Here is a 25,400-nt window from a genome sequence, read left to right on the forward strand (position 1 = left end):
GGAGGACTCATCTGCGCCCGCTAACACACGGTTCTCTAAATCAAGGAAGAGCCGCGATCTTACACACCTGGCTCGCCACAATTCCGGTTCTCAGGGTCCCAGCCACTTCCACTGCTGCTCAGTGGTTCTAGGTTCCCTCAGTTAATTGGCGTCGCAGCACGATGACGTCACAGCGCCACACCCTCTCTCTCCAGGGCGCCGACGCGGAGCTCTGTCGCGCACGCGCACTACGCTCTCATGCCTTGCGCGAGGCGGCGGCTGTGCACCGCCATCTTGGCCGGTGGCGGTAAGAACACGCTGTGTGCTAAGACCTGACGGCTAGCCCTGCTTTGGCTACTGCACGGCCCATTGGAAGGGGACCGTTGTCTCCAGGTACGGGAGTTCGTGGGAGGGGTTTGATGTTCGGCGGCCGGCTGCCACCTTGGGAAGACTATTAGGGACGCTCTCTGAGCGTCCGTAGTTAGGCCTCAATAGCGGGGACCGTGGCGCGTGGCAACCGGCTCCAGCTGCACATCTGGGACTGCCGGAGCATTCCTCGCGCGTCCGTTCAACCATCCTGGCCTCGAGGCATCTATACTCCAAACTCGGCCAGCTGCCACGAGAATGGTCCCAGATGCCATAGTCTCTGCTCTCCACCCGTCACTGCCCCTTTCCCCCCGCTCCCACCCTTAAGCTAACCCTTCTATAGAGGAAAACACCTTTAGAATTTACCGCACTCCCAGATACCCCAAGCTTCCCCCTTACAGTCAAATGGCTACGTTGGCATTCGGTTGTGAGAAGTCATGGTTTTTTAATGATTGTGGAGTGAGTCATGGATGGCATCTTGCCGCCATAAAGTCCACTACTCCTAGTCCAGTCCCAGACTTTATAGAAAAGACGGGCAAACGTGTTTCCTTCTTTCTCATAGCGACGTGTTTTCAGTTGGGACTGGGGTTAGCCCAAGTGAATTTCCGAGTTGAGTGCCTGTCCTTAGGACTTTGGAGAGGCACTTTGTAGCACCCTGTCCTCTTCCCATTAGTGACTTAATCAGTTTTCTCGTTTATTACATCTTAGGCTTCTTGACATCAGTGATGGTGTCTTTATTCAAAATGTCTTTAGATATCTTTCTAGGCTTAATACATTGGAGGTATTTAGTATTTGTTGCAAATAAATGATGGTCAAACTGAATTTCTACACCCCAAGAGCTACATGAGTATCTTCTCTGTTTTGATGGTAAAAAGGGTAGCTGTCAAACAGCTTTTATTGGTTTATCCTTCTCCCAGGGACTACCAACTAGGGAGTTGGGAATTCAGATAGTAGCATTTGTGTTGTAGCCAGTGGTCCCATATGTCACCCTGTGTCTGTCAGTTGATAATGTATTCCCTGTAATCAAAAGCTTAAATAGTTTTGAACCAAAATGTGTTTAAGTCTTTATCTTTTCATAACATAGTTTACCTCACCTCTATAAACGAAGCAACAAAGACAAAAATATGTTTCAAAAGAACATATAGCAATTGCTGGAAGGAGATCCATTAAAAATCAAAGCTATGTGCCCTTCCCAACTTACTATGCTTTATAAGGCTAATTTACGGTAAGCATAGGTCATGCTATTTCCTGTGATCTTAGACTGGCAGTGTTTCCATCTGTACCATCTATTCACTCACCTAGAAGACAGACAGCAGAGTCACTGGTTTAATAGTCGGCCTTCACATCTGAAATGTTTTCAGATCTGTTTGTATCCCTAAAAGTTTTCTCTGTAATATTCCTCTTCAAGCTTCTTCCTGCTGGAAAGAAGGGAACTAACTCCTTTTCAATAATTTCAAATAATAAATAATATGGAAGTTGTACAAATTATGTTTACCTATGTAACCATTCGTCATCCAAAGAATCTATATTTTCTTAAATGTAAAATAATTTATTATGTAAATCAACTTTATTAGCCACTTCTAGTATGTTCAGTTCCCCATAAATATTGTTTATTATATAGACTCTTACTATTTTTTAATAATTGGAGAACATAGTTTTAGCGTCACAAAATAGAGGCCAATGTAAGCAATTTCATAGTTTAGATGTATTTATCTCTGAAAATACCTCCAAGTACCAAGTACTCTGTAGAAAAGCGTTGTTTGTTGTTTTGGAATGCATGTTGTCCAGTTCGTTGGCTTGTTTGCTAAAATAGTCAATTTCCTAGAAAATTACATGGTTTGGTTTGGGGTTTTAAGTAAGCTTTTTAGGTAAAGTAAAATTTCTAAGTTAAATTTAGGAGGTCTGGATCAGTTTTTAAAGAAATTACTTTATCAGCACAGCAGTCAAGGTTTTGTTTTTGTTTGTTTGTTTTTGTTTTTCATTAGTATAGCTTAGCTCACCTCTACCAAAACAAAGCAGAGCATTTCCTGATTTGAAAGGAAGAGGTCTGGAGGTCTGTAAATGATGAAAACATTCAGGTCTGAGAGGAAAGTCTAGTTTTAGGGAGGAAGAGGGAATAGTGTAGGACCCTGTTGAAGAACAAGATCGCTTCTGTCCCTCAAGTCTAGTCATATAAGGCCATGTAAGTTGTGGATCTCAGAAAAAGTCAGCATCATTAATGTCTTTGGTTTCTTTAGGTTTGGAGATAAACCGGACTGGGAAGGCACTGTTAGAACTCAGTCCCTTTAGTCACACTAGAGGGTCAATGTCAGTGCACCAACCCCAATATTATAAAAGAGTCTACACTTGGTCTGACCATAACCCTCTATAGATGGTATAGTCAGGACTCTGAAAAGTCTTTAAGACATAGTAAGTATATATACGATGTTGCTACTGTATAAAAATCTGGGCTGTAGCAGGATCCTCACAAGTCTAATAAGTATTTCCCCTTTCCATCAGTAGTAGTCATTAGAGTCAGTTGAACAAGAAAATGAATTCATGATTTGTTGGGAGAACAAAAGAAGAAAAATCTTTAGAGACAGAGTATGGGTGTGTTTATATATAGTCTTAAGAGATTTATACTCATACAATGGTATCAGTATTAATGAGACCTTGTATAATTTTTTTAATCTGGCATGTGTTAGTTTTCCATTGTTGCTGTTTGAATTTTCCTGATTATTTTTTTCCCAAAAGAGCTTTGGTTTATGTGGCTTATTTTTACCCAAGAGATTTAATTGCATATATAAATTTCAGAAGAATTAGATTTCTTTGATATTAATTATTTTTATTATAAACCTAAGATAATGTAATTTATTTGGTTAAGTCTTTTATACCTAGTGTTCTTGAGCATTTTCTTCTGTGTATATATTAAATATCTTTCTAGGAATTTTTTTGTGGTATTTTAAGTGGCACCTATTTTGTTTTCCAAACTGAATAGATTATTTTTCTGTTCCTAATATATATTTTTAATTTTCCAAATGAACATAGGAACTCCATATGATTATTTGGGTCCTTCTTTTATGCCCATAAATTATTTCTCTTTATATTATATAGAATCTGCTATAACTGTTCATTTTTTCTTTACTAGAAGAGCTGGATATTCTGTGTTACAATTATGGCAGACAAGTTAACAAGAATCGCTATTGTCAACCACGACAAATGCAAACCTAAAAAATGTCGACAGGAGTGCAAAAAAAGTTGCCCCGTAGTCCGGATGGGTAAGTGGCTCTGTTACCCTTTCTAAGAGTAGAGAGCAGATGGGTTTGAGGCTTCCTAGGGGCATAGCAGAAACTACATTAATCACTGTTGGTTTCTTTGAGCTACAAAAGTGAGAAATTTAGAATCCTAAACTTTTATTGGTTTTAAATGGTCCTTTTGAAAGAAATTAGAGGGGTTGGGGATTTAGCTCAGTGGTAGAGCGCTCAAGGCCCTGGGTTCGGTCCCCAACTCCGAAAAAAAAAAGAAAAAAAAGAAAAGAAAGAAATTAGAGAGTGTCATTGTTAAGATATTTGAACAATATCAAGCCAAAGCTTACGTGATCCTTGCTGTTGTACAAGCCTGAGTCACGGGAAGGAAGGATTACCACGACCCTTACATTCGATGTTGCCTCCATCTTGAAACCAAAAAGTGAAAATAATTGTTAAGTTTTATGATAGTCATTTTGTAGGGTATTGCTAGATTTTCAGGATGGTGTGAATCTAACAATTCAGAGGTGACGAGTTGTTGATGGTCTTCCATATTGTCACTTGACTGCTACCTTGTAGTTGTGACTTCTAGACTCAGAAAAGAACCTGTAGGTGTTATCTGTTAGTATCTCCCATGATTTTCAGAAGTTCAGTTGTTGATGTCTCAAATTCTGTGCTTAAATCTGGCTGTTTACTAGAAAACCTCACAGCTTTTTATGGTTTCATTTACCTCACTGAACTATTTTATTCCTGTCTGTGGTGTGCCTTTCAGTGCTGAGACAGGCCTTCTTAATGAGTCAGTCAGTGAACCCCGAACTCCCATTGCACCCAAACACCAAAACCAAATTGAGGTTAGTCAACTTACATATAATGTTGTTTTGAGGTTTACAGTATTATTATTGGTCTTAAACAAAATATATTGGCCATTTGTGTACTACCTGATAAGAGTACATAATTAGTAAACCTAGGTATTTAATTCAGAAGCTGTCCAACCAAACTCTGGTTTAAATCATTATCGTCGAAACTGCTGTGTGAGACTTTGGAAGAGGCATTTTCTGAATGGCAATTTTAAAAGTGTCCTAATAGTAAAGGAAATTATTTTTCTTTACCAGGAAAATTATGCATAGAGGTTACACCCCAGAGCAAAATAGCATGGATTTCTGAAACTCTTTGTATTGGTTGTGGTATTTGTATTAAGGTAAGTGATATTTGTTTGTTGAGTCAAAAATAAAATGTGAAAATTTTAAGTACTTTAAATTTTTTTAAAAAGACAGAAGAATAGGGCAGATAAATTAAAAATGAGATTAAGAAAGCAATATTCTTGGGACAATATTATTGTTCTTTTACATTAATAGACTACTCTGGACAACCTAGATAGAATTCAGAGATTTGCTTGACTCTACCTCCCGAATGCACTACCACCCCTAGCTACTTTTTTTTTTATTTTGATATCACAAAAGTTTATTTAGCAAAAAGTTTCATATGAAAATGTACGTGACCTAATTCTACATCACAGTCAAGCACGCCTTTGTGGAGGGACGTGGACACACTGCTGAACACTGGTCAGACTCTTTCCAAGGCTTCTAACACGACGATGCTGTCTCCTCGGATGAGCACCATCCCAATGTTGTTCTGTTGCCCCCTGGTTCCATCTCCACACACTCATCAGTCACAAGGTTCATAAAGGGATCACAGCCCGCAGTCTTCCTCATACACGCCTGCCGCCATTTAACGTCAATGACATTTTCCTGTCCATAAACTTCTTCAGTTCGGGAGGGTGGGCTTTGCTCATGGCAACTCTTCAGTGAGCTCAGCACAACGGTGAAGGAGTCCCCTAGCTACTTTTTTACTTTTGTTTATTTTGTAATCTTAAGAGAGTGTGCATGTGTGTGTTCCCATTTGTGTATGCCTGTGCCAGAGTGTACATGAAGAGATTGGAGGACAATATTCAGGTGTCAGTTCTTGTACAATGTAGGTTTCATACCCAGATTAGCAGACTTGATGGCAAGCACCTTTACCTACTGTGAGATCTTGGTGGCCCCAAACCAAACTTACTTTATTTACTTATTTGTTTGGGAGTTCCAGTGAACTTTAATGGTGGTTTGCAAGACAGTAGGATCCTCTAAGCCCCTCTCTTTTGAGAGCATCTAACAAAAACTGTGAAGGAAAATAGGTGTGTTGGGTTTTAGTTAGGGTAGGAACTCCACAGTAACTTGTCTCTTGTTCCTGCTGAGGTGGGTAGTCTGGGATATTCTTTGGAGATCACGTGGACTGTGAGGGCCATCAAATTCAAAGTCGTACCTGAAGACGAGCTTGGCAGAGGGACTGTTGACCAGTGTCAGTCCCAGGAGACAACCTGGTCCTCATTATAACCTAGAGTAGATGTTCTTTAGACCTCCCAATGTCTGCTTCACTTCCTTCTTGATATCATCATGTTTGTCAGTTTTCTCCAGGTGGTAGGTCAGATCTACTGTAGACACATCAGGAGTAGGACTATGGAAGGCCGTGTCAGTGACCTTACTTTTCAGCTCTGTGAGGATCTTGCCCACAGACTTGGTGAAACCAGTGCATGGAAAGATGATGTTCTAGGCAGTTCCATGTCTATCATCACAGTTTCGTCTCTGGTCTGGGTGGCAGTGATGGTATGGATCACAGTCCTGAGTTCTTCAGTGATTCCAGAGTTGTCATGGATGACCTTGGCCATGAGAACTAAGCAGTTGGTGATGAGGGAGGGTTTACTGATGATCTTGAATGAGTTATTCATCCTTGTTATGGTTAATGCCCTTCACAAACAGAGGGCATCCAGAGATGATGACCTTTCCAGCTCCACCCTTTAGTGGGCTGCGGCCTTCTCCATGATAATCAAGATACCATTGGACCCTCAGTCCCAGATCACACTCCCGGGAGATGGAAGTGGCCTTCCTATCGACAAAAGTTTCCCATTGCCAGCCTTGACTGCTGTGAAAAGTGCCATGGTTATAATCACGCTGGAACATTGGACAGCATCTAGTTGAGTTCAATGATGAGATCACTGATAGCACAGAGCCCATGTTGCATGTCGCCAGAGTTGAAAGCAAACATGCAGTCCAGGCACCCAATATGGACAAGTCTGTTCATTCCAACCTTCACCATCATGTTTCAGGGACAAGGCTGGCACTGCATAAGGAGGTGCATCTGTCTCTGGACCTGGGAGGAGCAGAGAGCCCCAAAGCACACCTTTAAGAAGTTAATGGGTCAGTGAGATGTCCTGGAAGAAAAAGGCACTCGTTGAACAAGTCTGATTACCTGAGGTCGGACTGAGGAACCCACTTAACTGTAGAGAGAACCAACTCCACAAATTTGTCCTCTGGCATCCACATACTGCACTATGGCATGCGCACACAGGAGAGCATACAGACACAGGCACACACTGTCCACAAAACGCACATAATGTATGTGTGTACACATATATAATAATAAATTTTAAAAGTCATCATCTGTAGCTAGGTAAAGATATTTCTAACTAAATTATTTCTCGTATTGAGCTTTTCATTATACAAAAATGTATCACATCTTTTCCAGGAATTTTTAGAGATAAAGTATAACTGGCATTATAGTTTTTTAAGTCTGTTTTCATTTTGAGACAGATCTCTGTAGCTCCAGCAGGAATATGCTATGTAGACTAGACTGGCCTTGAACTCAGAGATTTATCTGTCTTTGCCTCCCAGGTGGGGATTAAAAGTGTGCACCCTCAGAGAGCTGATTCGGAGAATTCATTGAATCTTCATTTCAAACTGAGAACATAAAAAAGGAAAAACAATACAATAAAGCAGTTAAACAGGAGGACCATACCTGTCTCCAGTTTTAAATTTACCACTCTCAAATAGAAATACAACTAAAATACCTTGAATTTAATCTAAAAATGTTTACCATACCTCATATATATATTGTATTTATCCCAATAGTATAACTTTAGACATCTCTTAAATGACTTTTTAATCTCGTAAATTTCCAACATTAGCTTATAAGAGAGATATAGCAACTAATAAGTTCTTAGATGTTTTTGTTTATAGGGAATGTAAAAAGAAACATCACCAGAGTTTGAAAACTTCCCTAGAAATTGATCATATAAGCCGTGGGTGTTTTTGAAACCTTATTCAAGTGTCCAGAAAAGTTACATGGATCCTGGAAATAGTTTTTCCTATTTTGAAAAGCATAAGCAGGAAATATTATTCCTGGCAAATCTGACTAATCCTTCATCATATGTGGCTGCCTGTTTGATGCTGTAAGAAAATAATATTCCAAATACTATTCTAGATGTGCATCTGAATGCCTAAAACACTAATGAAACTCGGGGGAGGAGGGTAATACATCCTGAACAGAGTAATCCACATTTCCACGTCACATGAGAGTTTGAAATCCCCTATAGCCTGCATTGAGAAGAGGAGAGTGGAAAATATAGCTATGAAAATTTAGTATTCTGGGGGCAGAAGTTATTAGAGAACAAAGCTCCTTAAATTTGTTGTGTTGGCAGTTTGAGATGAAGATTCCCTGAATTCTCTGAATCAGTTCCTTCAGCACACTGAAGACTTGTACTAAAGAGAGCAGAAATCTGACCTGACCCTTCTGGCTACGTCTCTACCATTGTCTGTCTATTCTTTAGAGACACTTTTCTAGCCACATTACTGTTGCCTTTTTTTTCTTTAATGTGCATGTTTACATGGGTAGGTGTGTGTTTAGAGACCAGAAGTCACACAAGCCAGGTGTCTTTCTTGATGGCATCCCTCATTCATTTACTCGTTTATTTTTGTTTGTTGAGACAGGGTTTCTCTGTATAGCCTTGGCTGTCCTAGAACTCAATCTGTAGACCAGGCTGGCCTTGAACTTGTAGAAATCTGTCTCTGCCTCCCAAGTGCTGGGACTAAAGGTGCTCAGCTCTTTTTTCTTTTCTCTTCTTTTGTAGGTTCACTAAACCTGAACCTCACTAGTCTTGCTAGATTGACTGCCCAGCAAGCCCCATGGATCCTCCTGTTCCTACCTCCTGCTCTGGGATTTTAGGAACTCATTGCCATACCTGACGTTTTCCATGAGTGCTGGGGATCTGTCAGAACTCAGTGTCGGACACACCTGAGCCGTCTCCCCGGCCTTCGTGCTCCCACTGTTCTTAGTGACTTCCTTATACTTACTGGGCTATTCCATTCTGTGGACATTTATCTGATACTCAAATACTGCACTGAATAAGTTCTGTTGATGCTTTCTTTTTCGAGTTCTATTGATGTTTTCTTTTTTGATATTAATTTACTTAGCCTTGAAACATTCTTAATATAGAAGGATGAATTATAACAAAAATAATAAGCTTTGATCAATATCTATGTTCTCTATTGGCAGGATAGGTATAATCCTCTTCCCCAAATGATATAATCAACACACCTGAAAAGGAAAGAAGTAAACAATAACAGGAGTAATTTAAGGCAGGAAACGTCTGTCATAGACAGATTATGGAAACTTGAGCAGTCTAGGTGGTATCAGTAATGAGGAATGTTAAATTTGTCTATACGGCTATAATCATCAAGGAATTTGATTTTTATTTTTAAATAAATTATTTATCATATTTGAAAGATTTCAATAATATTAATTCATTTGTTTTATGAATTAATATGTGATTCTTTATTTTAAATAACAGAAATGTCCCTTTGGCGCCTTATCAATTGTCAATTTGCCAAGCAACTTGGAAAAAGAAACAACACATCGCTATTGTGCCAATGCCTTCAAGCTTCACAGGTACGTTCTTCTTTACTTCAGTCATGGTAAAATTCCCTTAATAGTTTTCAGAAAGTGGAAAAGAATTATAATGCCCATCTACCAAAAAATAACAGAATATTATAAAATGCAGGGTTAATTTATATGTCAGCATTTGCCAGGCATGATAGCGGGTGTCTTTAATCCTGGTGCTCAAGAGGCAGATGCTCTAAGTTTAAGGCCAGCCTAGGCTACATAGTGAGATCCGGTCGCAAACAAGCAAAAAAATGTCAGTCATTCATTCTAGGTAATATTAAAATTAATTTCCGAGGGACTTTAAAGCAACTACAAATGACCAGTTGCATTATGTTGTGAAGATACAGGAAACTAGATGTCTGGAAGGTAAAAACTCTTAAATTATTCTAAAATGTGATCACAGTTGACAATGGTTCCTAGTACCCTTACCCCAAATAATCTTTAAAGAAGTTGCTTTGTTTTGAATTATCTACTAACTTTATGTCCCTCAGGAAGTGCTACACTGACTTGACTCTTACATTAAATCACTAGGTCTTTAATGCTTTTTGGCTTTTCAGGATGGTATCTCTATATTGCCTGGCTGTCCTGGAACTTGTATATTCAGACCAGGATGGCCTTGAACTCAGAGATCTGCCTGTCTCTGCCTTCCGGTACTGGGATTATTGGTGTGCACACCCCGGCCTCAGTGCTTACTTTGGTCTCCTGAATATTAATATATTGAATCTGAAAGTCTAGGTTTTATTAATAAAAAGGTATTTTCACCCTGCCTGCTCTTAAGGAGCCGACAGCATCTGGAGATTGGGGGGGGAAATAACAATGTGGGATTCTACCTGTTGTGAGATTTTTACCCAAACATTTAAAGTGTGTTAAATGTGTTAAAGCTGAGCCTTAACTATAAAGAAAAATGTTATTTTGATAAAGAACTGGATAAACAAAGTTTGGAGTTTTATTCATTATGGATACATTTCTAACATTTAGTTTCTCTTGGCTGCTTTCTCTCCACTAATAGCCACTAATGCTTGGCATATATTTTTTAGCTTATTAATAGCATACAAGTGCTGTAAAATGCATCATTCGATCATTGTGGACCTTTTCTACCTAATACAAAGTTAAGTTGTTGTGGTTTGGTTTGTTTTCCTGTACTCTAATAGGTTGCCTATCCCTCGTCCAGGTGAAGTTTTGGGATTAGTTGGAACTAATGGTATTGGAAAGTCAACTGCTCTAAAAATTTTAGCCGGAAAGCAAAAGCCAAACCTTGGAAAGTATGATGTATGTATTAAATATTAAGGAAATTAATATGCCTCAGTCGTTTTTATGAAATTTTTATGAGTGATGGGTTTTTTCAACGTTCTTATTTTAAATTAGTTTGTGGAGTTCAGTTCAAAGGTTTTATATGTCCCAAATTTGGTTTGGTTTAGTTTTGTTTTGTTTTTTTTTAAGGTTACTATGTAGCTTCAGAGGACCTTGAACTCAGCCTCCCAATATTGGATTACACGCCATGTGCTGATGTCACTGTTTGTGTGTGACAAGTCTCATCTTACATCCTTTCAAAATTAAGATGTTAGTGTTGCTTAACTGAAAATTCATGGTTCTCCTAAACTTTTGAATTAGTATGCCTTGATTTGACACTAAGTCTGCTTTCAATCTTAAATTAGAAGTCCTCTATTTAGATATATGTTTAATTTTAAGATCTATCCACTTTGTATTTTTACCTTAAACTCATAAACTGTTATATTTCTAGGATCCGCCTGATTGGCAAGAGATTTTGACTTATTTCCGTGGATCTGAATTACAAAATTACTTCACCAAGATTCTAGAAGATGACCTAAAAGCCATTATCAAACCTCAATATGTAGATCAAATTCCCAAGGCAGCAAAGGTCAGTTTGTTTATAGATAGAAGTTATAGGTTGTATATTACTGGTAGGAGGATACAAGTTCTATCAAAATACTTATTTTACTTTGTGGAGTTTCAGAAGGAAGATAGTGATAACTTTCTGTTATGACAGGGGACAGTGGGCTCTATTCTGGACCGAAAAGATGAAACAAAGACACAGGCAGTCGTCTGTCAGCAGCTAGGTGAGTACTTGAGCACATGCTTCTAATAAACTGCGTTTGGTCGTAATCCTCATGCTGTGTTATGGGTCTGGTGACTATTTTACTGTTGAACTGTAATGTGATTCAGACCTAGAGTCATGCCGTGCGTGCAGTGTGTGCATTCGGCCCTGAAGAGGCGAAGTGGAATGAATGATGGTGTTGAACAGTGCTTCTGGTTGTTCCTTGTAGATCTGACTCACCTGAAGGAACGGAACGTGGAAGATCTCTCCGGAGGGGAGCTGCAGAGATTCGCTTGTGCCGTGGTTTGCATACAGAAGGCTGACATGTAGGCCACTTTACACTTCTGTGTGTCTCAGTCTCGGAGTTCCTATCTGTAAGACTGCTAGTTCAGCAGCAATCTTGAAAGGAGTAATTAGTTAGACATTTAAGGGTTTCATTTTGGAGGTGAGGTGTTAAATCAGTTGTATTTCTACGACCCCCTTTCCCTATAATCAGTCCTTTGCTTTTATGAGTAGTAATTTATTGCTTACATAAAACTTAATCTCTCCAGTCAAGGTTGGTAAGCTGTCTAGATATCTCAAGTAAAGCATGGTCTTTAGACTAGTCAATCAGAAAAAATTGCTTTGTGGAGGAGAAATGAAATAAAAAAGGGCTGGTCTCCTTCCTGTTTCCTAATATTTCCTCCTGTCAGATATCCCCATATTTTTCTGTGTTACTGCTCTGATGTATATTCAAGCCCTATCTTTGCCACCAAATATTCTCTGATATTCTGTGCATGAGAAACCATCTGCTTTAAAGCCTTTGAACTTGAGCCTATAAAGACAGTGGCTCTTTGGGCCAGCAAGATGGCTCAGCTTAGCCTGCCACTAAGACCTACCACCTGAGTTGAATTCCCCAGACCCACAAGGTAGAAAGAGATATCCACTTGCAGGTAGTGGTACCCCTCAACATACACAGTAAATATGATTTAAGAACAGAAAGAAAATGGCTCTTCAAAGTAATTCAGACTCTTATAATATGTTTCATGAGAAGGTACCAATTAATAAGTCAGTCCAGTATTCGAGAGCTCTCCTCACATTTGTAGGTATACATTTCTGCTTTTTGGAATTATCTTTTTCCTTCTTCTGAACAGAACAAGTAGCCTTCCTTCATTGGTATATGAAAATTTTCAATTTGTCAAATCAGAAACCATTATTATTGTGCTACTTAAAAAAGATAAGGTGTAGTTATGTCATTCAAACTTGCTTTTTTTTTTTTTCTCTTAGTTTTATGTTTGATGAACCTTCTAGTTACCTTGATGTCAAGCAACGTTTAAAGGCTGCCATTACTATTCGATCTCTAATAAATCCAGATAGGTAAGTATCAATCCAGTACATTTCTATTTTCTTCTGTTGAGGAAATTTTATAAATGTTTAAATATTAAATATTTTCTTGGGCTGGAGAGATGGCTCAGGGTTAAGAGCACTGACTGCTCTTCCAGAGGTCCTGAGTTCAAATCCCAGCAACCACATGGTGGCTCACAGCCATCTGTAATGAGATCTGATGCCCTCTTTCAGTATATCTGAAGATAGCGACAATGTATTCATATCTAATAAATAAATCTTGAAAAATATTTTCTTGATTTTCTTCTTGATCGTTTATAATAACCACCAGAATCTATCTTCCTTAGAACAAAGGTTCTAAGAGTACAAGAGTCATAATTGTTGCCTCCAGTTCTTTGGAGAGCACTGTTTGAACATGAGTGCAAAAGACCTCATCCACTTCCTGAGGAGAACACTGATAGACAGAGTTGTCTCCTGTAAAAATGATCAAGGCTCTTCCCCACTATCTCTTCTATTATTAGGTTTAGTGTATCTGGTTTTATGTTGAGGTCTTTTGATCCACTTGGACATGAGTTTTTTACAGGATAAGCGATATGGATCTATTTGCTTTCTTCTCCATGCTGACATTCAGTTAGACCAGCACCATTTGTTGAAGATGCTTTTTTCATTGTGTATTTCTGGCTTCTTTATCAAAAATCAGGTGACTATAGGTGTGTGGATTTACCTCTGGGTCTTAGATTCGATTCCATTGATGAACCTGTTTTTTTGTTTGTTTTTTTGTTTGTTTTTTTTTTTTCCTTTTTTTTTGGAGCTGGAGACCGAACCTAGGGCCTTGCGCTTGCTAGGCAAGCGCTCTACCACTGAGCTAAATCCCCAACCCGATGAACCTGTTTTGATGCCAATACGATGTGGGTTTTGTTACTATAGCTCTGTGATACAGCTTGAGATCAGGATGGTGATTCCTCCAGAAGTTCTTTTTTTGTACAGAATTGTTTTAGCTGTCCTGGGTTTTGTTTTTCCATATGAAGTTGAATATTTTCCTATTGGTAGAGTCTTAATTGTAAGAGACCCATTATAACACATACTTGAGCATTTTAAGAAAGTATTTGGGGGGAAAGTATAAAACTGTAACCCTAGTGTTTTAAGAACTTGACATGATAAAGAACATTTAAGACCTTCAAGTGGTAAAGAAAAAATACATATGTGTAGTAAACTTAAGAGATAAAGAACGAGATGACTAAGTAGTTCTTAATCTAAGCCCCTTTTAGTAATCAATCATATCTACTTTCATCTATGATTTTTAAATATCAAATAATATTGTAACTTCAATAAAAGAAGAGCTAAAAGAAAAGTAATTCATAGCTAATTCACATTTCGGTATTTAGATATTCAGACAAATCACTGGACAGCAAGACACCACACTTACACTAAGTGAAATTAAAAGATAAAAGGAAAGAAAGATATAACAGGAATGAACTGATCTTATGAAAACTAATGATTAAAATAGATTAGTATGAGAGAGGGTAACAAGTGATAGCATGTTCAGTTAACCAAAGAGAGACAATAAGTAAACACTTGTGGACGTACCAGTCTGTGTGTCGGTGAGTTATAGTGGTCCGCGTGTGGTGGGAGTTGATGGAAAGAAGCTGCAGAGAGCTTAGCCGCTCTGAGACCGTCAAAGCATGCATGCACACTCTTTGATCCTATAAAAATATGAAGATCACATTCTCCAGAAAACAGTAAGAAATCTAAAATAATAAACTGCAGCTTTCACTGTATATATTATTTATATTTTTATGGCACAGATTTCTTGGGTACACAGATGCTGTGTTCCTAAAACAACAGAACTTTTAACTCCTAAGTTAGTTCCATTTGAATATAAGAAAGGCAAGCGATTCTTTAAGAAGGGACTTTCAAGAGTAGGAAAGAACACATTTGCATATTGGAAAAGCTTTTCCTACAGTGAATAGGATTTGAAAAAGACTGAGTGGGATTTTAAAGTGTGAAAGTATTGGTAAGTGACCGTTGAGGAAGGAAGGAATGGCCCTTACACTTAAGAGATAAATGCTTTATTGAGAAGGTAAACACCAAGTTGTAATTTTTTTCTTCGTATAAATAAAGTAACAGTAAGATATATGAAAATTTTAAAGCTCTTGAAAGTCTGAGAAATTTTTTTTTGGAGCTGAGGACCGAACCCAGGGCCTTGCGCTTGCTAGGCGAGCGCTCTACCGCTGAGCTAAGTCCCCAGCCCCTTGAGAAATGTTTTGTGAGAGATTATTCTGTTTATACAAGTATGAGCTCTGGCAGGGTGCTTCCAGTTAGTTTTGAAGATACATGTGAAATACATGGAGGTGGGGGTAGAGTCTGCCTAAAAGCTCCCTCCGCGCTGTGTTTGCTAATTTCTGTTCTGGCAATAGATTGTTAAATCGTCTTAGTCCATCTGTCCTGAGGAAGGAACATCAATAATAAATCTTGTATAAGAAAATATTTTATGACTTTATTATGTTCTTTGTACTTTTTAATTCTGTTTTCTAAGATTTACAATTATAGTAGAAAAATAAATTTATATAAGAATCTTAGCTAATGATGCTATGGTAATTTAGAAATAAAACTCTGGTTTGCTTTTCAGATACATCATTGTGGTGGAGCATGATCTAAGTGTACTAGACTATCTGTCTGACTTCATCTGCTGTCTGTATGGTGTGCCAAGTGCTTATGGTGTTGTCACTATGCCTTTTAGTGTGAGAGAAGGTAACTTGAGAACCTCTTCATAATGCTGTTTTTGTCCTCTCATGCCTAGAAATGTACTTTTGACATCAGTACTGCGTCTAGTATCTATATGAAACTGGCATTTTGTAATTTAATCATTGAGGAAAATGTAATGTATTGTAAGGCTATACACGGTTACAGAGAAGGATTCTTTTTTTTCTGAGAACTTTCTGGTGGGAGAATAGAAAGCACTTGCCCTGTTGTTCTGTCATCATGAATCTGTATGTTTTGACTTCACAGTATTTGTCACCTTCAAATTTACCTTTAACCGGACAGCACCTTTGGTAAACCCTGAACACTCCTTCAGTGACCATTTTACTTTTATATTTCAAACCTATCTGTAATCCCTGTCTTGTGTTTGTGACACTTAGATTCCCTAAAAATCTAATAAGATAGTTCAGTGTTTCTAAACAAAATGAGTAATTTTGAGAAATAAATTAACATTGTATCACAATCTAGTTATAACAATATTTGAGTTTAGAATGTGGAGGAGGAGTTTTTATAACTTACGTGCTAATATTTAAGATGAATAGCTATGTATTTTAAGGAAACTTGGTGAGATGGTCCCAGTTTTCTTGTCAGTAGTCTTTTGTTTTTCTGCACAGGGCTTCTCTGTAGCCTTGGCTGTTCTGGAACTACTCAGGCCTTGAACTCACTGAGATTCACCTGCTTCTGCCTCCCGTGTGCTGGGATTAAAAGCAAGTGTCACCCATGCCCCGCTTCTTGCCATAGTCTTAGGAGACTCTTTAAATGTGGGCTAAGACTTGGATGGCTCAGTGGGTAAGGACACTAGCTGCCAACCCCGACAATCTGAGTTCTAGCCCAGGGCTCCACCTTACCTCCACACATAGGCTTTTGGCACACACATACCTGCACACCTGCACACACTCACAGATAATGAGCAAAATTAATGTTAGGAGAGAACACTGAGGGTCTGCCAGATGACTCTGTGCTTGCCGTGGAAGCATTTGAGCCCACAGGAAAGTAGGGGAAGAAATGGCATAGCCAACCACACAGAGCCGCCCTCACCTCTGTCTGCACACCATCCATGCAAACACAAACACAAGAGTAATACCTGATGGTAGAGCTAACTGTGGTTTTAGGCTTTTGCTCTGGCGGGTGTTTCTCGTTTGCTTTGCCTTTGGTTTTTGTTTTGTTTTTAAAGACTGGAACTCCCAGGGCAATAGCAGCACACACATTTAATCTCAGGACTCATCAAACAGAGGCAGGTGGATCTCTGGGTTTGAGGCCAGCCTGGTCTACAAAGTGAGTTCCAGGACAGTCAGGGCTACACAGAGACACCCCGGAGAGAGAGACAGAGAGAGAATACTCTAGAGTGGCCTCAAACTCAGCGATCCTCTGGTGTACCTGAGATTTCTGTGTGCTGGCGTTACAGTAGTGGGCCACATTCAGAAGCAGTAGTTAATGTTGTCTCTTCAGCTCACAAGTACTGCTGGGCACCTGCTTTGTGCCTTACAGTAGTGGACAGTCAGGATGCTGTATGGATAGACTCAGTCATTCGTGACCGTCCCTCTTAGAAATGCTGGGTCTGCACATGAGGTTTAAATGGTGATGTGAGAGGCTACTTCATTCTTCTTGCCTCCCCTTCAGCCATTATTACGCAGTGTTTCTGTCTGTCTGTGTACACATATTTCTTTATGTATATAGATTTATATATGCATGCAAGTTCTCTAAACTGTATCGGTGGCTATCATTAAGACTTATTTTCAACTTGACAGGTTAGGTAGCACAGAACTTATTGTCTTTTAACCAAAGTTTCTTGCTTCTTTAATTGGTAAATGAAACACTTAGACTAAGTTTCCTTTTGGTTTTAATTTTTAAGTCTACGTTTTCACTTTTTAAAAAGAATAAAAATGAAACTTTTAGAAAAATTGGTTTGTCACTCCCCAGGTTTCCAGTGCACTGTACGCTTGAATATAAATGTCCCTGACATTGCTCTTGGTCCAGAGGAGTCAAGACCTGCCAGCTACTATTTCCCCCTGTTATATAGATGACATACTGAAACCAGGCCTGTCCTTATATTTACACACATAGTGATCTCCTTTTTGTTCTCTACTTGCCACCCTGAATGGTCTGTTTTAAGAGGGTTTCTGTGTACAATGTCAGTTTATTTTCAGCCATTACAAAACAATCTAGCGAATGGTTTATAATCTTTGCATAGGGAAACAAAAAAAATAGTGAGGTTAGCTCATTTCATTTCTTATGAGATTATAAAATAATATGAGAAAAAATATAGTAATAACTTCCTACTATATGGCTATCTCAAAGCAGTACTCACTAGTTAACATTACTTATCTTAAAAATAATTTTCATAGTATTTTGTGTCAGTTGTATACCTGAAAATATGCCATTCTTATGTTTGACTTTTTTTTAATTTTCATTTGTTTGTTTATGTTGTGTGAGTACATATGTATATGTGTGGGGGCACAAGCATACAACAGTGTATATGTGTAGACCAGAGAACAGTTCTCAGGAGCTAGTTATCTTCTTCTGTACTGTGAGGTTCCAGAATTGACCTCAGGTAATCAGGCTTAGAGATAAGCTCTTTTATACACTGAGCCAGCTTTTTACCCCAAAATGACAATTTTAATATAAGGATGTCCTGTTTCACACACATATATAAACTTAAAATGAATCTAACACCTGGTGAACGGAGTTAATTTTGGTTTTGATGGTAGAAAAATGCATTTTTCTGAGGCAGAAGCTCACACTGATCAGTCTTAATCATTATTTTAGATTTATTTATATTTTCTTTCGATCTTTACTAATCCAGTTTTTTTCCCGACAGGCATAAATATATTTTTGGATGGCTATGTTCCAACAGAGAACTTGAGGTTCAGGGATGCATCACTTGTCTTTAAGGTAGCTGAGACAGCAAATGAAGAAGAAGTTAAAAAGATGTGCATGTATAAATACCCCGGGATGAAGAAGAAGATGGGCGAGTTCGAGCTAGCAATTGTAGCTGGAGAGTTCACTGACTCAGAAATCATGGTGATGCTGGGGGAAAACGGTAAGCCCTGAGGTTGGGAGGGTGAAATTGGGTCTGTAATTATCTGTGCTCATGGAGAACTGACTCAAGGCTAGCTCCTGAGTTTGAATCCTTCCACTTACTGTTTTGACTTCACAGTTTGTGGTATTTACTAATTTAGTCTCACTATTGTTGAAACGGGTTAATACTTCTTCGTTATTTTCACTAAAAATATGCAGCTTCTGCTCAGCTGATGTTTCTGTTAACTTGTGAGCAATCACTCATTCTGCAGAAGGACTGAAAGCAATTAGGCAGGCAGTAACTAAGTTATGCCAGCTTTAATGATTGCCTTGGGTTCCTGTGTTTGAAACTTTTCTTATTAGAAGTTCAGAGCACTCTGTCTACCTTCATAAATAGTTTTATGGGCAATGGTGGTGCGTGCCTTTCATCCCAGCACTCTGGAGGCAGAGGCAGGCAGATCTCTCAGTTCCGGGACAGCTTGGGCCAGAGATTACAACATATCTGGCTTCAGTAAATCTTTTTGATTGGGTTACAATTTTTGTATGAGCTGTGAATAGGCATTTCTGTCATAAAATAGCCTATGGCACCCTTAACAAACTAGGATAACCAAGACAAATGCATTTATTATCAGAAAACTTAAGTTGTGTGGACTGTTTATTAAATGCACTGGTATTCCTCCCAAGTTTAGGCTAGTATTGGACGGTGAGAGAGAATTGTTTCTCTCTTAACTGTCACAGACCATCTTCAAGACAAATTTCTCTGATTATAACAAGTAAGAATATTTGGAATGTAAAGGCTAATTTTGTTTTTGTTGTATTATCAGGTACAGGTAAAACCACATTTATCAGAATGCTTGCTGGAAGGCTTAAGCCAGACGAAGGAGGTACTGTCAGAAACATTCCCTTTTACTCTCTCCCACAGAGTATGCTTTAAAGGGCTGGGCAGTTTTTGTGTCATATATAATTGTGGTTTTTTCGCAGGAGAAGTACCAGTTCTAAATGTCAGTTATAAGCCACAGAAAATCAGTCCCAAATCAACAGTGAGTCATTTTAATTTGACTATTAAAGTGTGTATTTGTATGTATGTATGTGCACACACCTTTAGTCTTTTGCTCTAGTCAGGGGCTAGTTCATTAGCTCAGTAGTAGAGTGTATGTTTAGCATGAGTTAATTACTGGGTTTAATCTACCTGAAAGTCTCAATCCACCTACCCATGCTGCCCAAATGCTGGAGCTAACAGGCATGTGACACCACATCTAGCTATGGAAGTGACAGAAATCTCATGTGAGCCTTTGAGCAAAAGCAAGCATTCTTCTACAGAAGAAATACAGACGGCTCAGAAATATCCACATGGAAAGATACTTGACATTGTAGCTGTGAAGGAAATGCAGATCATGCCTGGTGAATGCCAACTTAGAACCACTAGGATAAGTAAAGTCCAGAAGACAGGACAGATACTGGTGATAGTATGAAGAGATCGGATGCTGCCTGTTGCTATTGGGAATGTACAGCCCCTTGGAAAGCCAGTCAGATGATTTCTGCAGCACGGAGCTGTAAACAACATTCTCCTCAGTAGCATAGACCTAAGCAATGTGCACACTTGAGCACCAGAATCAGTACAAAAACCCTCGTGTCGTCAGCTGATGAGTGATAAGTAACTTAAAATATAAGGTTATTCAGCATTAGGGAAATTAAATGCTGGTAAATAGTTTCAAGTATAAACTTGACAAGGTCATACTGAGGCAGTCAGTAGTCCTTTGAATTCTGAAAGTGTGACAGTGAGCTTCTCACTCACAGTATTTTCAGCATCACAACCCTGACCCAGTTTCTAACAGTTCATCTTCATTTACATGATAGTTCATGTTCTCACACTTGGAAGGCCGTTGTAGGATTCAGTTACATTGCATTGTGGGTTACAAGCTCCAGATTACCCAATGCTTTAAGCCCTCCTTGACATTTAGAATTAGTGCTGATCTGCATTCTTTCTCCCCTGAAACTTTCATTTACTTTCTGCTTTTCAATCTCAAAATTATAATTGCCTTTTTACTTATGTCCATAATTGGGACAGTTATGCACATAAGTAAATCTTGGAGAAAGCCTTACGTGAGCGAGGTGGTGAATAGGCATGAAACTAGAATTGGCCATGCATGGTGATACATGTCAGCCCTTAATACTGGCACTCAGAGGCAGAGGCTATATAGTGAGGCCCTGTCTAAGAAAAAGAAAAAAAAAATAGAATTGATACAAACTGGTTGCAAATTGAATTCACTTTTGTCTGAAGTTTAGTACTAATTAATATTCATAAACAGAAAAGTTCTTACTTGGTGATTTATCCTTTGATATCTTTTTTTTCCTTTAAAACCAGGGAAGTGTTCGCCAGTTACTACATGAAAAGATCAGAGATGCTTACACTCATCCACAGTTTGTGACTGACGTAATGAAGCCCCTACAAATTGAAAACATCATTGACCAAGAGGTGACGACCATAACATTACCGTTCGCCTTCTGCGTCTGTGCACATCACTGTCTCGGACTTGGGTGGCTTTACCTGCTTTCTGGCTTCTCCCATTAGGTGCAGACGTTGTCTGGTGGTGAACTGCAGCGTGTAGCTTTAGCCCTTTGTCTGGGCAAGCCTGCTGACGTCTATTTAATTGACGAGCCATCTGCATATTTGGATTCTGAGCAAAGATTAATGGCAGCTCGGGTCGTCAAACGGTAAATGTCATTCTTGTAGAATACCATTTTAATTTGTGTGGTGACATACAAACCTGTTTGTGACTTAAAAGCTATGAAAGGTTTGCAAATTGTTGTGTTCTAGTTTCATTCTCCATGCAAAGAAGACAGCTTTTGTTGTAGAGCATGACTTCATCATGGCCACCTACCTAGCAGATCGCGTCATCGTTTTTGATGGTGTTCCTTCTAAGAACACAGTTGCAAACAGGTAAAAATGCTTTGTAAAATCTTCAGAAGTCAAATCTAAGTTCTGACAACTGGGAAATTATCACATTCTAAATTTTCAGTGAGGTCATAAACACTGAAGTCCTATTGCTTTCTTCTTGGAAGCAGGTGGCTGCTAGGTCAGTTACTGGCCCCAAGTTACTGGCAAACGGTACTGGGAAGGGCCTAGCAGGCCTTTTCAGGCTCGTACACAGTACTTGACCCAGGTAGATAATCTTTCAGCTCTCTTACCTTTTCTTTCAGTGCAGTTTTATCCAGTTGTTTATAATTTCTTAGAAACTTAATTTTTGTACATAGTGAAATCCAAAGAACTACATGACTTGCCCACCTGCAGTGTAGACAGCAGACACACAGCACTGACCTGCAGGCATTTGTGTATGGTGTTTCCTCTTCTCTTACCGTTCTGTCTGGGTCTGCCGTACTGTAGAGAAAGTAAACATTCAGGTCTGTCTGTGAGACATTCTACAGTCATTTATAAGTTCAGTCTTATAAAATCACCAATACACAAACACATTTTGGGCCCATATATTATTATATTTCGTTCTCACACAAACTTTGAGATGTAGGGTTTAAAGTTGCTATTTGAATAATTCTTTCAAAAAGTAGAGGTACCAGCCAGGCGTGGTGTTGAACACCTTTGATCCCAGCATGAGAGGCGGAGCCAGGCAGATTTCTGTAGGATCAAGGACAGCCTGGCCTAGTGTGTTCCAGGATAGCCAGATCTGTATAGTAAGACCCTTTCTCAGAAACACAAAAGGAAAGAGCTACACATCCCGAAACGTCTTTGATTTCGTGTTAAACCCTATCAGCAATTATTGAAAGCATGTACGTTTCAGGAAATTTCTCAGATATGTAAAATTTGTTCCTTCACTAATGATCTTTTGTGTTTGTAGAAGGCTTTAAATTGTCTCTTTTTTTTGTTGTTGTTGTTGTTATTTAGCCAATTTAAAATTTAATTTTGGAGGGCTGTGGAAAGATGTCTCAAGTGTTTACCACTGGCTGCTCTTTGAAAGAACACAGGCTCATTTCCCAGCACCTACACGATGGCTCACAGCTCTCTGTCCTCTAAGTCTAAGATGGTAGCACGAAAAGGTTTTAATGAAGACTTACTTTACAGCAGCAACTCAGGGTAGAGTGCTTTTCTAACATGGTGCAGGCCCCTGCTTTCTGTCTGCAGTTCTACAAGGAAAGCATTGACCGTTCTGTCTTCACGCTTCCTTCAGCATCAGAGATACAGAGCTTATTAAGTCTGTTTTGTGCAGAAATGTGACCAAAGAATGTTCTGTGATATTAGCATTGCTGCTTGGCTGAGGGCAAGAGGCGATGGTGAGTGGTGAGTCTTGATCCTTAAACAAAATTTAATGAAAATTGTTCATTTTTCCCCTTAGTCCTCAGACTCTTTTGGCTGGCATGAACAAATTTTTGTCTCAGCTCGAAATTACGTTCAGAAGAGACCCCAACAATTACAGACCGAGGATAAATAAGCTCAATTCAATCAAGGTATGTGGAAAATATGCAGATCTTTTCTGTATCATGGTCTGTACCAGACCACGCTGAGTCTCAGAATTTGTGTTTTTCTTCCCTTACATTTTGTAGTCTTGCTACAAGGGAACAACTGTCATGTATCTGGTGTTCAGATTTATGCTGTGCCACTTAAAACTGCCTTGAAATCTGGTACATGTGGTGTGGCACACTCCATTAGTCAAAGCACTAGGGAGGCAGAGACAGGCAGATCTCTGTGAGTTCAAGGACAGCCAGGGCTACCCAGAATAAAAGATTCTCCTTTGTTTATCTAGCCTCTTGGGACTACTATGTCACTGTAGATGGTCAAAGCAGAACACTGTGAGAGCTGATGTGGTGGCTAAGCAAACTATCGCTGGCCATCCTATAGACAGAGCTGAGAACATCTATGTTAATTATGTCTTACATGATAAGCAGCTTCCAAGGTGACAATATGCTGCCTTCTGTACCAGGAACTTAAAGATGGGATTCATCCATGTTTCCCCAAATCCCATGTTTCCCCAAGAATATGGCAGTCTGACAAACCATGCATTAAAGCATCTTACAGAGAGCATTCTGTGTGGCCACAGATGCTCTGGTCTTCCTAGGCGACAAGTGCTCACTGTGTCACTTCTTTTTTTTTTAGGATGTAGAACAAAAGAAGAGTGGAAACTACTTTTTCTTGGATGATTAGATTGAATCTGAACTTATCAATAAGCCATTTACTTACTGGGATTTTTATCATATAAAACTTTAATCAGGTTTTATGGCCCCACATACTCTGGAGCTTGAAGTATGATTTTCTTAATGTGACATCGAAAGCCAGTTGTCTTGTGAAGTCTTGTTTAAGAGCTATTCTGTTCTTAACATTAAACCTTTGTGCATACCACACTAACATGGAGACATTTCAAATATCACTTACCTCCAGATTATCACGATCTGTGGGGAGATTTTCAGTTGTGTATTATATTCATGTACCAGATCCTTCCTGGTGTTGCCCATCTTTGAAATCTTGCATACAATCTGCACTTGCCTGTTTGCTAAGTGTACCAGTCTAATGGACTGCCCTCGTCTACAAGCCAGTCACAAACTTACTGCTGCAGTCCGTCCGAAGCACCAGGGCTGCATCTGCTACTTGGTTCAGTCTGTGCACTGTGTTTTCTATCAGTGTGTGCTTCTGAGGAACGGTGTCTGCTACAAACACCGTTGTTGAAAGATGTTTATGACCAACTTATGCATTGTTTTTAATGGGTTTTTGGTGCTTTTGAACATTTGTCAAAAATTATTTCAGTACCCTAATTTAACTGGTTTTTTTTTTTGTTCTTACATTCTACAAGCTCTATAACAACATTCACAGTAATGTTACTTTTATAAATATATATATAATCACTGATCAAGATTAGGGAGAAAACATTTCTGAAGAATATTTGCTTCCTGTAAAACCATAGGCTTGGGCTGAGGAGATGGTTCAATCAGTAAAGTACAAGCCACTCATTCTTGAGAACCGCATGTGAGACTTAGTGGGACTCGCTAATACCAGCCAATCTGGGAGTGAGGTCAAGCAGATCCATACAGCTCACTGGCCGGCCAGCCTAACAGTGCTCTGGCCCCAACACAGTGTACACACACACACACACACACACACACACACACACACACACACACACACACCCTACAGATACAGTCTTTATAGTTGGTGCCTACGTATCTGGATTTTAGGGGTTTAGTTTTGTTTTATTTTGAGACAGTGTGTCCTACAGCCCAAATTGGCCTCAAATTAGTTATTGAATTTCTCAGCCCATGCCTAGGCTTAGGTTACGCAGTACTGAGGATCAAGCCCAAGGCTTGGTGTGTCCTAGGCAAGCACTCTAACAACTGAGCTACATCCCAGCCCTACATGTTTCTAGACTACAGCAGCCAAGGACACCCTTAACCCCTGCGGGGAGCCTGGGCAAAGGCAGTAAGGCGTCCATTGCTGCACTGCGCACGCACATGTAGGTTTATGCCCAACTGGAATTATAAGGGCCGTGGACTACAACCAACAATGCAAGCAGAACTTTAAATAACAGATCTTGATTAATTTGGAAACAATGATAGTTTGTTCTGAGTGCAACTCATTAGGCCTTCTAAAAATGAATTTATATATAATCCATAAATATCTGTTGTAAAAGAACGCAAATCTGCAGAAGTATATGGAATAAAAACTCTCCTTCATCAGTTTGTGCTTCCCAGTGTGTGATCATTCTTTCTTCTGCTATAGGGTTATACTGAAGTAGTTTGTGTTAAGGGTAGAATTTGCTTAAATTCGCAAATATTACAGATAAAAAGTTCATCCTTTTTCATGCTAATGCTGAATGAAATTTGAAAATATAAAAGATACTAAATTTTTTTCTTTGTAGCATTGGCTGTCCTGCAACTGGCTCTGTAGACCAGGCTGATCTTGACCTTAGAGATCCACCTGC

The 25,400-nt window shown here is 39.1% G+C and overlaps 2 protein-coding genes and 1 pseudogene across 6 annotated transcripts in view; 1 reads left to right on the forward strand and 2 right to left on the reverse strand.

The window, feature by feature from the left end:
- Anapc10 (anaphase promoting complex subunit 10) overlaps positions 1 to 221 on the reverse strand; it is a 52,605-nt gene extending 52,384 nt beyond the window's left edge. For 2 of the 3 annotated variants that reach the window (XM_063278119.1, XM_008772516.4), the window contains exon 1: positions 68 to 198. The gene's annotated coding sequence lies outside the window, so the exon portion shown is untranslated. Of the gene's footprint in view, positions 1 to 67 lie in introns of all 3 variants that reach the window. The other variant, NM_001108445.1, reaches the window with a different exon arrangement.
- Positions 219 to 25,158, forward strand: Abce1 (ATP binding cassette subfamily E member 1). Of its 3 annotated transcripts, none has more exons than XM_006255407.5 (18): positions 219 to 372; positions 3,476 to 3,602; positions 4,682 to 4,767; positions 9,232 to 9,329; positions 10,475 to 10,592; positions 11,065 to 11,202; positions 11,332 to 11,401; positions 11,609 to 11,705; positions 12,646 to 12,735; positions 15,332 to 15,453; positions 18,281 to 18,502; positions 19,305 to 19,364; positions 19,462 to 19,520; positions 20,846 to 20,956; positions 21,053 to 21,195; positions 21,299 to 21,421; positions 22,827 to 22,938; positions 23,585 to 25,155. In XM_006255407.5, exons 2-18 carry the CDS (start codon positions 3,500 to 3,502, stop codon positions 23,630 to 23,632), a joined length of 1,800 nt encoding a protein of 599 aa, XP_006255469.1. In that variant the 5' UTR covers positions 219 to 372; positions 3,476 to 3,499; the 3' UTR covers positions 23,633 to 25,155. The 3 variants fall into 3 exon arrangements, with proteins under 3 accessions (XP_006255469.1, NP_001101916.1, XP_063134190.1); NM_001108446.1 differs by having other exon boundaries at positions 274 to 372; positions 3,473 to 3,602; positions 23,585 to 25,158; XM_063278120.1 differs by lacking the exons at positions 219 to 372; positions 3,476 to 3,602 and adding an exon at positions 6,712 to 6,802 and having other exon boundaries at positions 4,745 to 4,767.
- LOC108348925 (small nuclear ribonucleoprotein G pseudogene) lies at positions 3,820 to 6,716 on the reverse strand (annotated as a pseudogene).
- Positions 25,159 to 25,400: the final 242 nt, after the last annotated feature.

Source organism: Rattus norvegicus, chromosome 19, assembly GCF_036323735.1.
Source record: "Rattus norvegicus strain BN/NHsdMcwi chromosome 19, GRCr8, whole genome shotgun sequence".
In the NCBI taxonomy this organism is placed as follows: domain Eukaryota; kingdom Metazoa; phylum Chordata; class Mammalia; order Rodentia; family Muridae; genus Rattus; species Rattus norvegicus.

Coding starts and splice junctions, on each gene's coding strand:
- Abce1 (XM_006255407.5), top strand. CDS start 3,500: ATGGCAGACAAGTTAACAAGAATCGCTATTGTCAACCACGACAAATGC. Junction 3,603..4,681: donor TTGCCCCGTAGTCCGGATGG/GTAAGTGGCTCT, acceptor TTTCTTTACCAG/GAAAATTATGCATAGAGGTT. Junction 19,365..19,461: donor GCTTAAGCCAGACGAAGGAG/GTACTGTCAGAA, acceptor GTTTTTTCGCAG/GAGAAGTACCAGTTCTAAAT.